General features: G+C 34.3%; 1 protein-coding gene across 1 annotated transcript in view; it reads left to right on the top strand.

Annotated features, from left to right (window-relative positions):
* The window catches only part of LOC107727327 (ras-specific guanine nucleotide-releasing factor RalGPS1), a 107,576-nt gene that overhangs the window by 16,947 nt on the left and 76,607 nt on the right, over positions 1–14,022 (top strand). Inside the window, exons 6-8 of the mRNA XM_016537171.1 lie at positions 4,909–4,992; positions 7,348–7,437; positions 9,236–9,328. Coding sequence (XP_016392657.1) covers positions 4,909–4,992; positions 7,348–7,437; positions 9,236–9,328 — 267 coding nt within the window. The remainder of the gene's footprint in view (positions 1–4,908; positions 4,993–7,347; positions 7,438–9,235; positions 9,329–14,022) is intronic.

Genomic DNA, 14,022 nt, shown 5'->3' with positions numbered 1-14,022 from the left:
GCTGACTCCACTGTGATGTGTCCCTGTCTCTCTCTCACACACACACGCGTGCGCACGCACGCACACACACACACACACAGACATACACGATGCGCAAAACTCCGCATTTGAACAGTCAATAGCAAATATTTAAACTAATAACAAAACAGTAGCTGATTCAGAAGTGCCAGATTGTCATAGCAAAGTCAGAATTACCTCCTCTCCTAGGTTCACGAAACGGTCGTCCATAAAATGCATTGCTGTTCTGTTGTAAGTGATCTTAAAGATTCCTAAATGCATCTACTTCTGGAAGGCCAAATAAAGTGCTTTTGCTTTCGCCTAGAAACACACAGCGTCTCCCTGACATGGCTGCTTCAACACTAACTGCGGTTACTGAAACCATGCCTTCTTTCTTTGCGTGCACATTTGCGGCATTATGCTAATATTTCCACATAGTGGGGTAGATATGTGGGGGCGTGTTAGAACGAGCTGTTTTAGGGGGGCGTGGCAGAGTCTTAGCTTTGATAAAGAATATCTCTTTGGTTTTGAGACTTTAGTCTTTGCAACTTCAGGGATCTTATCTATGCACAATCAGCTTGTAACACTCCAAAGAGAAAGGAAAACTTGAAATCGCATCATATGACCCCTTTAAAATAATTTGTATCACAGTTTCTACAAAAATATTAAGCAGGACAATTGTTTTCAACACCAAATCAGCAAGTTTGAATGATTTCTGAAGGATCATGTGACACTGAAGACTGCTGAAAATTCAGCTTTGCCATCACAGGTATAAATTAAGTTTAAAGTACATTAAACTGTACAAAATAGTGCAAAAGAGTTATTTTGAATTGTAATAATATTTTACAATATTACTGTTTGAACTGTATTTTAAATCAAAGCCTTTTTGAGCATATTATTCTTGCAATAATATTACAAAAAAATTACAAACACTAAAAATAAAAATGAACAAAACAATAAATAACAGGGTTACGTGTACAGTAACATAGTATGTTTATCCCAAATTAAGCTGTCACTCAGTAGGGACTAGCTAATTTGTGACACTGCGTGCTGGTTTGTAGTTATTGGTAAAAAAAAGAAAACTATTTGTTTGAAAATATTTTTTATAATATTGTTGGTAACTGAGTTTAAAGGTTGAGCTTGACTGGCTGGCCAGTGGTAAGGCTGTACTAATTATCTGATTTGAAATGATCTGATTTGTGGAGCATGAGCTTGTTTTATGTCTAGATGAATCTTCTCTTCTCATTCCTTTAGACATGTTAGCATCTCAGCAGCTTTCTGCACACATAAATTGTTCAGTTGATTGATAAAAAGTAACAAAACATCTACCCTGGTATACCTTCTCTGAAGAAGACTAGAGTGTGATACACATTGAGTTAATTCGCTTACAGCAGGAGTTCCCACTGGAAAAAAGCTAATTTTAAAAATGCTGAGTTTGACCGCCTCGTCCACTAATTTAGGACTCATTCATTACACTCAGTCTTTCCAACCCTGACATATTTGACCACGAAAGTGGGCTTGTTATTGTTGAGCTCTTTGCCTGTAAGTTTCATTGGCCTGTGGAAACACTAGTATAAGTACATTTTTGTGTTTGACCACATGTACATGCATTCATTCATCAATATTTCAGCTGCATGCTTCAGGGATTATTGCGGATTCTAAAAGGAGATGTTCGTGAAATTGACACGGGCAACTGGATTAATAGATTTCAGATGTACGTTGTTTCTAGAACAGCCGCTAAATTGTTAGTGCTGTGTGAGTAATGTGAGCAGACAGTGTCTCTTTGCATAAAGTGGTGTGTTGTACAGTTGTCTTTGGCTACAGACATTTTGCAGAAATTATATAGAGTCAGAATGAAAGATAAAGTGTGAAAGTTTGTAGGTTTTAAAGTGGCCATGTCATGTGGAATCAAATTATATTTGATCTTTTGAAATAAAGACAACTATAAAACATACTGTAACTTTCAGAAGTCAAAAAAAATTATATTAGTATAATAGTGATATTATAAATAATAGTGATATAAAAATAATAGTGATATAAAAGTAAAATGAAGCATAGTTGATTAAACCTTGTTTTGTTCTTGGCTGTATTTATGGCACATGCCATTCTGGATATCCTTCCAAATGATGAAATTAGTTTTTAACAAGAGCCCTGATCATTTCAGTCACATTTCAATGAGGACTGTTTAATGATCCTGTTACAATGTCATGCCGACTTTTCAAAGAGGCTGTTAGTAAAGGAGGAATCAGATAAAAAGTAGATTGCATGAATGGAGTAGTTAAAACATCTGCATGCGGGGGAAACTGGACTATGCTAACCAACCAAAACTTGACCCATTCAGTGCTGCAGCTCATTTAACATGTGCAGGGGCATTTCTTAACAAGCCAGCAGCACACACGCACGCACGCACACACACACACACACACACACACACAGTTTGGTTCACTGCCCTTGTGGGGACTTTCCATTAGTGTAATGGTTTTTATATTGTACAAACTGTATTTTCTATCGCCCTATACCCAAACCTACCCCTCACAGAAAACTTTCTGTGTTTTTACAATCTCAAAAAACTCATTCTGTATGATTTATAAGCTTTTGTACACATGGGGACCTCAATTTAGGTCCCCACGGTGACACAAGTCCCCATGAGTTGGTGTGTATACAGGTTTAAGTCCCCACCAGTGTAGAAAAACATATACACACACACACACACACACACACACACACACACACACAAAATGTAATGCTTAGGGTTAAACAAAGGCTGCATGCAAAATAGCTAATCATGCAAAATAACTAATATACACTGCCATTCAAAAAGGTGGGGTCTGTATGGTTTTTTTAATGTTCTTGAAAGGAAATTTATTTAATCAAAATACAGTAAAAAGTAACATTGAGAAAATTTGATTACAATTTAAAATAGCTGTTTTCTATTTAAATGTGTTTTAAAAAGTAATTCATTCCTGTGATGGTAAAACTGTATTTTCAGCAGCCATTACTCCAGACTTCAGTGTCACATGATCCTTCAGAAATCATTTTAATATGACGATTTGGTGCTCAAGAAAACCTGTCTTATTTTCAATGCTGAAAACAGCTGCTCAATATTTTTTTGGTTGAAATGGTGATGTTTTTTTCCAGGATATTCTGAAGAATAGAACGTTTCAAAGAACAGTATTTATTTAAAAGATAAATATTTTGTAACAGTGTAAAAGTCTTCACTGTCACTTTTGATCCATTTAAAATAAATGATAAATAATAAATAAATACAATCTTACAGACCCCACATTTTTGAATGGTAGTGTATAACCAAACAAGACCTCTTACGCTATAGCTGTGCTTTGTCCCTGACTGTTCAATCCACAAAATGTGTGGCTTAAAGTGATGACTTAGCAAACAGACCTAAAATATTTTGGTAAGACTGAGCTGCTTATTCACATGGAAACTCCACTCCACTCAGTCCATGTGGAAACTGAAATGCCTTTGAATGTTTCCATCTGCTGTTAGTGTGCACAATACTATAAAAGTGTTAGTATTCACTGCTCTGCGAACCTGAGGAGGCTTAGAACCATATAACGTCCCAATGCAAAGCTGTTCTGTCGATGAGATGAAAGCAGTAGATGTGTTGTTTTTCTGTGCATTCTTTTCTCCCTGTTTTACAAAATATAATATTCCTAGAGTTAATTTAGAAATTGCATCTAAATGAAGTCAATACCGGGCTGGTATATTTATAGTAGGTCAATAAGAAATACAATATAGTAAAATATGTAGTAATTTTTACTAATGCTAAAGTGGAAAAGAGTGTGGTGCTTCAAGTGTTGTGGGTTTTTTACCTTTTTATGCTTTTCTTTTTAGCCAGACAGCGTAGTTACGGTCAGTTTTTTTAGACTTCATGAATGAATGAATTAATGGTTTAAGGCATGTGTAATGAAAGAGCAGTTTAATGAGATTTTATTAATATCAGAGTACACTACCTTTCAAAAGATAAAGAAAGTAATACTAAGAGAATGCATTAAATTAATCAAAAGTGACAGTAAAATTACAATGATTTCTTTTCCAAATAAATGCTGTCTTTTTAAATTTTCTGTTCATCAAATAATCCATGATATTAATATGAAATGTTCCCTACGCAGCAAATCAGCATATTAGAATGATTTCTGAAGGCAATATAGTAAAATATGTAGTAATTTTTACTAATGCTAAAGTGGAAAAGAGTGTGGTGCTTCAAGTGTTGTGGGTTTTTTACCTTTTTATGCTTTTCTTTTTAGCCAGACAGCGTAGTTACGGTCAGTTTTTTTAGACTTCATGAATGAATGAATTAATGGTTTAAGGCATGTGTAATGAAAGAGCAGTTTAATGAGATTTTATTCATATCAGAGTACACTACCTTTCAAAAGATAAAGAAAGTAATACTAAGAGAATGCATTAAATTAATCAAAAGTGACAGTAAAATTACAATGATTTCTTTTCCAAATAAATGCTGTCTTTTTAAATTTTCTGTTCATCAAATAATCCATGATATTAATATGAAATGTTCCCTACGCAGCAAATCAGCATATTAGAATGATTTCTGAAGGATCATGTGACACTGAAGACTGAAGTAATGGCTGCTGAAAATTCAAAATTCAAAACTTTGCATCACAGTAATAAATAAGAAAATACAAAATATATTCAAAAAAGAAAGGGGAAAAAAAAACAGGTATTTTATATCATAAAACTATTTCACAATATTCCTGTTTTACTGTATTTTTGGTCAAATACATCGAGTCTTGGTGAGAAAAAATAACTTTTTTTTTCAAAAACAAAAAAATGACCCCAAACTTTTGAACAGTAGATAAAATGCACACATTAGACTTAAATATTACACGTAAAAAAACACTGTTGCCAGGTTGAATTGACTGTTTGGTTGTTTAGGAGCTGGCGAGCTGTGGATGGAACAAGAAGGAGAAGCATAGCCTTTCACCCAACGTTGTGGCCTTCACACGGAGATTTAACCAGGTAGGCACTAGTAGGTGTAGCCAAGAGTTACACTTTAAGATCATTTATTACAAGCTTTAGGCTCCAGTGTTTATTCCATGTTTGCTAAACTTTTACTTGTAAAATGTTTCCTGATGTAAGGGTAATTTCAATAAAATCTCAGTTTGAAAGACAGTTTCATAACAGGTATAGAGTGTAAGTTTTTTTCTCTCTCTCTTATTCACTAACCTCCCCTTTTCAGGGTTTGAGACCTAGGTCGTTTAGCACCACCAGAAATAACTCATATAATAGAAGTCAATGGATGTTAAATTGTTGTTTTGTAATTGATTTTTTTTTTTGAAAAGCAAGACAAAACAGTAAAAAGCACATTTTGGCTTTTTAATTTATGCAATGGTGAAAATTTCTTTTGCAAAATACATGGGGAAAAAAACTCAAAAAAACGCACCAAATACACAAAATAATGATCTTTAAAAAAGCATCATATGACCCCTTTAAATGCCCTGCCTCCATTACGTATCTTTGTCACGTCATTATAAGTGTTTGATCACCACATTTGAGTAATCATTGCAAAAAATGTGTTTATGTATATATATTCTGTTTATGTATATACTGTATTCTATATATAGTACCAGTCAGATGTTTGGACACACAAATGGGAAAGTCTCCAAACTTTTGACTGGTATTGTACTATAATATACACAAAGAATATCGGCCGATTTATCAGTATCTGCCTTTTTTTACTCCCTTGAGTGATCATTGCAAAAAATGTGTTTATGTATATATATTCTGTTTATGTATATACTGTATTCTATATATAGTACCAGTCAGATGTTTGGACACACAAATGGGAAAGTCTCCAAACTTTTGACTGGTATTGTACTATAATATACACAAAGAATATCGGCCGATATATCGATATCGGCCTTTTTTTACTCCCTAATATCGTTATCGGTATCGGCCCCAAAAAATCCATATCAGTCGGGCTCTATACTGAAAGAAGAACATCGACACTGTGTTTTATTCGCAAATACACAAGCTAATGCACTGCTGATTTGACACGGGGTGTGTTCAGATCGGTTAGCTAGAAACCTCACTAAATAGCTGATCAAGTAGATTTTATGCAGACTATTTTAGAGCCTACCATTAAGGCTTTGTGTTTAACACTTGAGCCTATTAGTGTAAAACAGAAGTCCATTAGGTGTCAACTTATACAAGCTGAAATGGAGGATGCATCTCGTTTCAAATCACATGAAATTAGCTCTTTTTACTGTATATTACAGTTTTTAGTGCAAACAGGTGCCTCAGATAGACAAATCCGTCATGCTGGTCCAACAGCTGCATTAACTCCTTTAGATAAATAAATACACTGCACTGGACACATCCAACAGAGAGGTCTGTTGATGGGTTTTTCTCCCTTTTTTCCAGACTAATGCCAGCCACTCTTCTTTTTCTACTTCAGATTTGCCACATTTTATTTTATTTTTTTTAGGTGTCTGCTGCAGTGGCACTAAAGGGACATTAAAGGCATTAGAAAGGGTCAGTGAAGAACATAGAAAATAATACCTGCACACAGTTTTACAACAGTGGATCTTAAACTCTCAGACAAAGTGCCACTTTTGATAAAACAAAACAACATTCAAGTACCACCCAGTCAAAAATATTCCTTGAGCCAGTTCGTCAGTTCTCACACTTTTACTGTAAATGCACAACACTTTCCTTATCCCCGTTTCTGAAAATACGCCTATAAATATCTGCTTACGAAGGTCAGTATGCATTAGGAATGAATATGATTTTTATTTAAATGGCATTTCATTTTGGCAGAGCTTAAATGTCTTGGAATTTTAATGTAAGTGGCCATTTGAGGTCTGCAATTATGCTTGCCATTTCGATCTTTTTAATGTCATCATCAACAACAAATGTCTTACATTTCCAGAGGGAAAAAAGGAAAGAATCAGTTTTGCTGCTTAGGTTCATTTGACTGATGTTCTGGCACTTTTTAAAGCCTGTAAATAAGAGGAAACTCTGTGTCTGAAAACCATTTTTCAGACAGTTTTTCTCATAAATCAATGATTTCCTGTATTTTTTTTCCATTAATCCGTCTTTGTTCATTTTAGGAGTGTATTAAAGTTTTGATAACTAGTGTTTGCTGCACATTTTGAATAATCGTTGCTGAGAACGGTTGTTGTTTTTGTTTGTTTTTTGTCTTCACAGCAATTACATAACATATACTGTAGCCATAAATTATATATACATCCATGTATTTTTAATTTTTATTTTTTTTCTGATTCCTAACTCTGAATTAAACAATGCACCATTACCATAGTTATCTCTGCAGAATAAGCGTTTAGATTTACTCACCATCTTTTCTTCTTTTAGGTCAGTTTCTGGGCAGTAAGGGAGATATTGACGGCTCAAACACTGAAAATCCGAGCAGAGATTTTGGGCCACTTCATCAAAATTGCCAAGGTGAGTCATTTTTTTTGTTAGTTATTTTTCTTTTGTCTGTGTTGCCATGGCAGCAGAAATATAACTGACCCTATAACTTTTATCAAGTTTAGTCATTTATTAATATTTGTATTCGCATCTGAATTGCATTTGGTATTCTAGTAATTGTCCTTGGTACTGGCATTACCATAACTAATGGTGTTTTATTAGAAGTTCAAGCGAAACAGGTTTTCGTGGGCACTTTCAAGAATTTTCCTTTAACAATGTGCAATTTTAATGACGTTATACAAGTCTTGATGGATTAAAGCCTTCTGTTTTAAGTCAGTGAGAATGAGCAGAGACATTGCACAGGAGTGGTGAGTGTTTACAGCATAAATTGAGGATGAGAACATCGTAAAAATGGCTTCATCTGACTGTGATCCATCTCAGACTTAGTTTAAACAGCCTGCGATGTATCAGTTTTTCCTCTGCCTCCAAATCACAAAAAATGTAATCCATTACATTTCTGAATTATCTTCAAATGACAGTAGTAAACAACACGGGGAGAATATAAAAAGCCCTTCTAGTATCAAAACTGTCCTCATTATTTCTCCCACTATAAGCATATTTTCTCATTTCAACATAACTGCTGTTCTCATTATCTTCTCTTGAATCATTTTGCGCATTTTATCTGACTTTCCATCTGTCTTGTAATTGCTTTTAAAATGTAATTTAGTACAGATACATCGTATTGAGAGTAAATATTGTGAATGAACTGTAAAATGAAATTAAAGATTATTTTAAAAATTGTGATTTTATATTATCAGCCCATTTCAGCTGTTCAAAGTAAATTGCTAACTTCTGAATCTGTAAAGTGACAGTAACATGGAATCTATTGCTTTTGAGTTTTATGTTTTAATTTCCAAATCAAAATAACACTTATATGATTAAAATTAAGGTTTTGTTTGGAAACTCTCATAAAAATTAGTCATTTTTAGTCTTTCTTCTGGATGTCCTTATTGCATGTGTGATTTCTTTTTTTTTTTCTTTTTTTAATTTAAGCTTTAATTTTATACATTTAAAAGTACATATTTCTTAGTAATTTTTAGTCTTTCTTCTGGATGTCCTTATTGCATGTGATTTTTCTTTTTTTAATTTTATACATTTAAAAGTAAATATTTCTTTTGAAGTGATACATCAAATATTTTTTTCCAAACAATCATGCAGATTAGAAGCTTATCTTGTCGTTCGTGCCAACAGTCACACACACAGAGAGCCACAGACTGCTGTGAAGTCAGTCAGCGTATGCTCTCCTGAAACTCAATGTACCATGACACAGGAAAACCCGCTGAATGACTTCTTAAGGTTGAAAACTCACCCTGCACTGCCTGCCAAACATGAAAAAGCTGTATACCGTGCTACCGGCAGACATGCCCCAGTAAGCCTCAGTGGGCTAAGCTATCGGTTATGCTAATGGATAAAGCAGATCAGCCAATGACTAAAAAACCAAAGCATCATTGCTTTTTCTCCTACTTTCCATAAGGGTGGTTGACACATAGTAGTTCACAGAGGTCAGCCTAGTGGAAAAGAAAAGAAAAGAATGACAACAGCATAACATGACCAGACTGGAAAACACATTGGAACAAACAAATGAAAGCAGAATATAACTGAATATAAAAGTCTGTGTACATTGACTGTATTACACTATTAAATGGAAATTAGAAGGCTTTTAATTTAGTGGGTCAGGTCCTGGTTTTTATTAAGACTATATTTGTATCTTACATGAGGCATGTAACTGGATAATGTTTATTAAGATTGTGTGTCTTTTCTGTCTTTATAGAAACTCCTGGAGCTGAATAACCTGCACTCTCTGGTGTCAGTGGTCTCTGCGCTTCAGAGCGCACCCATCTTCAGATTGAGCAAGACCTGGGCGGTAAGTAAGACCTTGGCGGGGACTTGGATATTTTATTTTATTTTATTTTATTTTATTTTATTTTATTTTATTTTATTTTATTTTATTTTATTTTATTTTATTTTATTTTATTTTATTTTATTTTATTTTATTTTATTTTATTTTATTTTATTTTATTTTATTTTATTTTATTTTATTTATTTTTTTTGTTCATGACTTATTTATGACTTTTATTTATGACATTCTATTTAGTCAACAGTTAGGACTATTAATTTTTTATTGTATTTTTCCATATTTATTTCAATTATAAAAACAAGCAATATGTGTATACTATAATATCTGTGTAAATAGCAATACAGTAAGTCACAAAAATAATTGTTTAAGATCATTATAAATATGCTTTGCATTTAGTTTTTAGTTATCACATCATACCTAATTATGATCATACATTTTTAATTTGTGATAAAGTATCAGAGTGACATAGCCTCTACAACAGAGGAATTTTCCATATTATTTTATTTAGGAAGACATGAGGAAAAGAAAAAAAAACTCATTTAATATTCTGTTCCCTTACAGGGGATTTATTGTGCATATCAGCCAAATGCTAGCTGTTCTGCTGATTTATAATTTAGCTGACAATGCAGCGTTTGTATTTATTTCTCCAGATAGCCCCAGTGCTCTTGGATTTCCATTGATCTTATTTGCAGAGATGTAGATGAGAAGGCCGTCTGAATGCATGAGGACAGTGAAAGAATGAGCCCATTGGATCCCATTCTGAACATTTAAGTGGCTTGGAAAATTTTGAAAGGGCTGTTTCTGAGACCTTGTTTAAAGTTGCCAAAGCTTTAAATCTATTTATAAGTATTTGCATCACCCCAGTTTGAGGTCCAAAACCTCTTGGCCTCTTTTCATGAGGAAAAAGTAGAAGGGCTAAACTCTATATGCTGTACAGACAACACTTACAACCAGCCCTCAGTGAGCACAACCGGATAGGCGGAGTACGTCAGGATACTTGTAGAAAATGATATGCATTTTATTGACATTTAATAAATAAGGAATTATAATTTAAATGTGAATTGTTTCATGATGGTAGTGAGTTCAGACTCACTGGGGGCCTTAATGATTTGGGATGCAAGTGGCAGAGTTGACATTCCACACTGAGCCACAGCACTTTTGCAAATTGAGAAAAGATGGAAAAAGAGGGAGCATGTTGTTTATAAGTAATTGCGGCGGGACCGTTTGTCTGATACCACAAGCCCAACTCTCTTGCCATACAGTTAAGCTTTGCCACAAGGAAATTTTGACAATGACATTATTAAATAGAGTATTATGTATCATATCATATTCAATAACGTACTTAGTTAAATTCATTGTAATTCATTGATTCTGTTTATATCACAACACCCAATTTAGTCCTGCAGTACAAACAATATGGCAATTTTCTAGATGATTCTTTTTATTTTTGGGTTTATGCTAAAGCTTGAGCAGTAAAAACTAAACACAGAAACAGACTTGTGGCTTGTGCAGTGAGGCATTGTAAAATGCCAATCACCTTTAAAAGGCCACAGACCTTAATCAGTGTTCTTTGCATCTCAAAATGCACCGAGTCTCATTCGAAAGACTGACATGTCACATTGGCATGACACTGTGTGCCTGCATCAGTTCCAGGGATAACTTCTGATTCATCACAGCCCTGTTTTAAGAGGTTTCTTTTCCATACGTTCCAGAACCCTGCAGCTTGAATTTGAGAAAATGTGCACATTAAACTATGGTCCGGTTTTAATTATAAATCGGAGCGTTTCATTTGTTGTCCTATTCATAATGAAAAGGCACTTGCGTGTATTTGCTGACAGTTTTGCCTGACTATAATGACTGTTTTTGGTCTTGCTGTGCAAATGGTTTCTGTTTCACTGCTCATGGCACAGACTGGATTGAGTAATTTGTTCCAGCCAATTTCTGAACCGCTTGACTTCAAGGCCTTGTTTCCACTTATTTGAAGATTAACTGCTGATTTCCCAGTGGGCATGCAATGAATTAGGAGGAATATGGACAGATTATTTATGAAGATATAGATGTTATATGACTTTATCATTATATTCAGAAATGATTGGTCTGTTCTGCTTTATAAATGGATTCTGTCAGTCATGAAGTAAAAATTAAGCAGTATTACAATGTGTATATGATGGGCTCCATAAGCCTGAGATCACTTAAAAAAAAAAGGTAAAGGAAATAATCATAGGATTAATAATAATAAATTAAACTCAAGATGCTCTTTGGATCATTTTATTCATGCTTCTAGTTAACAGTTTGGACTTGGACTCCAAATTTAGAATACAAGTAGTCAAGAAAACAATTATAATAACACAAATAGAAATATACATAAGCCATATGTATATACAAAAATATTTATGTGAATACATAAATCATACAATTAAAATATTTTAAAGATCATGAGAAATATGGCTTGCAAATATATTTAGTATTTTGTTATGACATCATACCGGATTATGATAATCAGTTCTGAAATATATGTATGTATGTATATTATATTTTTTTCACAGCCTCTATAGCAGACACTAGAGGAATTTTAAATATTATTGTATTTAGGAAGACTTGGAATCTTTTAGTTGAGTTGAGATTGGTTTAGTTTAGTTTAGTTTAAAGGAATTGTTCCCCCCAAAAATGAAAACTCTTTTGTCATTTACTCACTTTCAAGTGTTTTGAAAACCACTTTTTTTCCCTTTCTTCTGCACATTGGTATTTCTGATAATATAATTCATGATGTTTTTTCCATTGAACAAATAATGCAAAATAGAAGCATGTTCCGTTCAACTCTCAGACTTACAAAAATGTGAGGGGTGTACTCACTTCTGTGAGATACTGTATATATATACACACACAGTGTGGGAGTATGAAGATTTGACAAGCATTAGAAGGAAAGATGGAGAAAGGAAGTATTAAAAGAGCTAAACGGCATGTTCACAGAAAAAGGGAAAGATGTTAAGCTTTTGGCAAAGAGATGCAAGATGGAGAAGCATGGATTTGTTGACAGTCAGACAGATGATCTCCTGATTCCAAAGTGTATCTCAACATTCTGTCAGTGTCACAGACAGGGTCCAAAATGAATACTTACAAACTGTCAAATACAAGTCAAAATTTGCTTTGGCGAATAAATAAAACCAGTTGGCCAGTCATTTTATAAGGAATTGCAACATAGTACATAGTACTCCTTTTCTCTTGCATGATTCGTTCTTCTACTTCTATTTTCCAATAACTGATCCCCTTTTCTGCTCTTGTTCCCGTCTAAGTTAAATAAAAAAGACAAATGACAAATCCAGCTCTTAACATTGCAACTATGGCTAAGAAGCTCATCCCCATCAAATTCAGTCTAAGTGGAAAGTTGTTCTGAATGTGTCCCTGAGCTCAGTGCCGTTCCGTCTTTACATCTGCTGATATATGGAGGCTTTAACTGCTATCTGGAATGGCTACAGAGCACAGGGCTGACCTCCATGAACTGTGCTGTAATCAAAGTCAGTCATGTGTTACTGCAAAATAAAATAAAGATGTTAGTGGTTGAAGGAATCCCCTTACTTTTATCGCCCTCAGAGGGATTGTTTAGCACTGTGTATGTGTCTATGAGAATGAGTAATGCCACTGTGGCAGCAGCTCAATCCCTGAACTCGAGGAAGGAGGCTGGCTGCTGCTGTGGTCTTGGTGGCGGGTGATGGAGGCTTGATAAAGGAGATGAAAAAAAGCTTTTGTTTTGGCATTTGGTTGCTCTAAATCAGGCAGAAAATGACTAGTCTTGTTGCTGAGATGGTGCACATATGCACATGGAAATCACATTCACTGAAACATACTGGTGCAGTTATAATTTACCCTGTTTGTCATTTGTAATTGCTTTGTAATTAGTTTTTCCTTAAAATATCATAAGCAGTCTCCCTTAGCTTATAGTGCTTCTTCAAATCTTTGTCATAATATTATCATTTCCACACCAGGCTCCATGATTGATGGTGTCACAATCTAACTTTCCTGCCGTGGATTATCTCAGCACTGCAGTTTCTACCACTTCCTTTGCTGAATAAAATGGGGCTTGCAACTGTTTCTCTGTTGCAAGTCCAAAGGAGAAAAATCCAAGTGGTTCGTTAAATTCTTCAGGTTCATTTTAGGCCAACATCTAAATGATGAATGAGAGCTAGCTTCCTGTCAAGTCAGCTTTCCATTCCCCAACTATTGTCTGAGTATGAAGCTAATGTAACATAAATTTATCCAAAAATCAGGCTCATTGGAGTAGCTTGGCTGGTAAATGACTAATGTAGTCTAATTATTACAGTCTTTCAGTGTCTTGCAGATGCATGAGGTTTGAATGTGGCATTCAGTTTCTTACACTTTCCAAATACCAACTCCTTCATATAGATATGATAGAAAATATGTAATTGTTTTGTTTTCCTTGTTTTGTTATTTAAAGGAATAGTTCACCAAATATGTGACCCTGGACCACAAAACCAGTCTTAAGTCGCTGGGGTATATTTGTAGCAATAGCCAAAAAAACATTGTATGGGTCAAAATTATTGATTTTTCTTTTATGCCAAAAATCATTAGGATATTAAGTAAAGATCATGTTCCATGAAGATATTTTGTAAATTTCCTACTGTAAATATATCAAAACTTAATTTTTGACTAGTATTATGCATTGTTAAGAACTTCATTTGGTC

The sequence above is a fragment of the Sinocyclocheilus rhinocerous genome, unplaced genomic scaffold (genome assembly GCF_001515625.1).
Source record: "Sinocyclocheilus rhinocerous isolate Xijiao unplaced genomic scaffold, SAMN03320098_v1.1 scaffold1298, whole genome shotgun sequence".
In the NCBI taxonomy this organism is placed as follows: Eukaryota; Metazoa; Chordata; class Actinopteri; order Cypriniformes; family Cyprinidae; genus Sinocyclocheilus; species Sinocyclocheilus rhinocerous.
The sequence above is the reverse complement of the archived record's forward strand: the minus strand, read 5'-3'. Positions and strand labels throughout refer to the sequence as shown.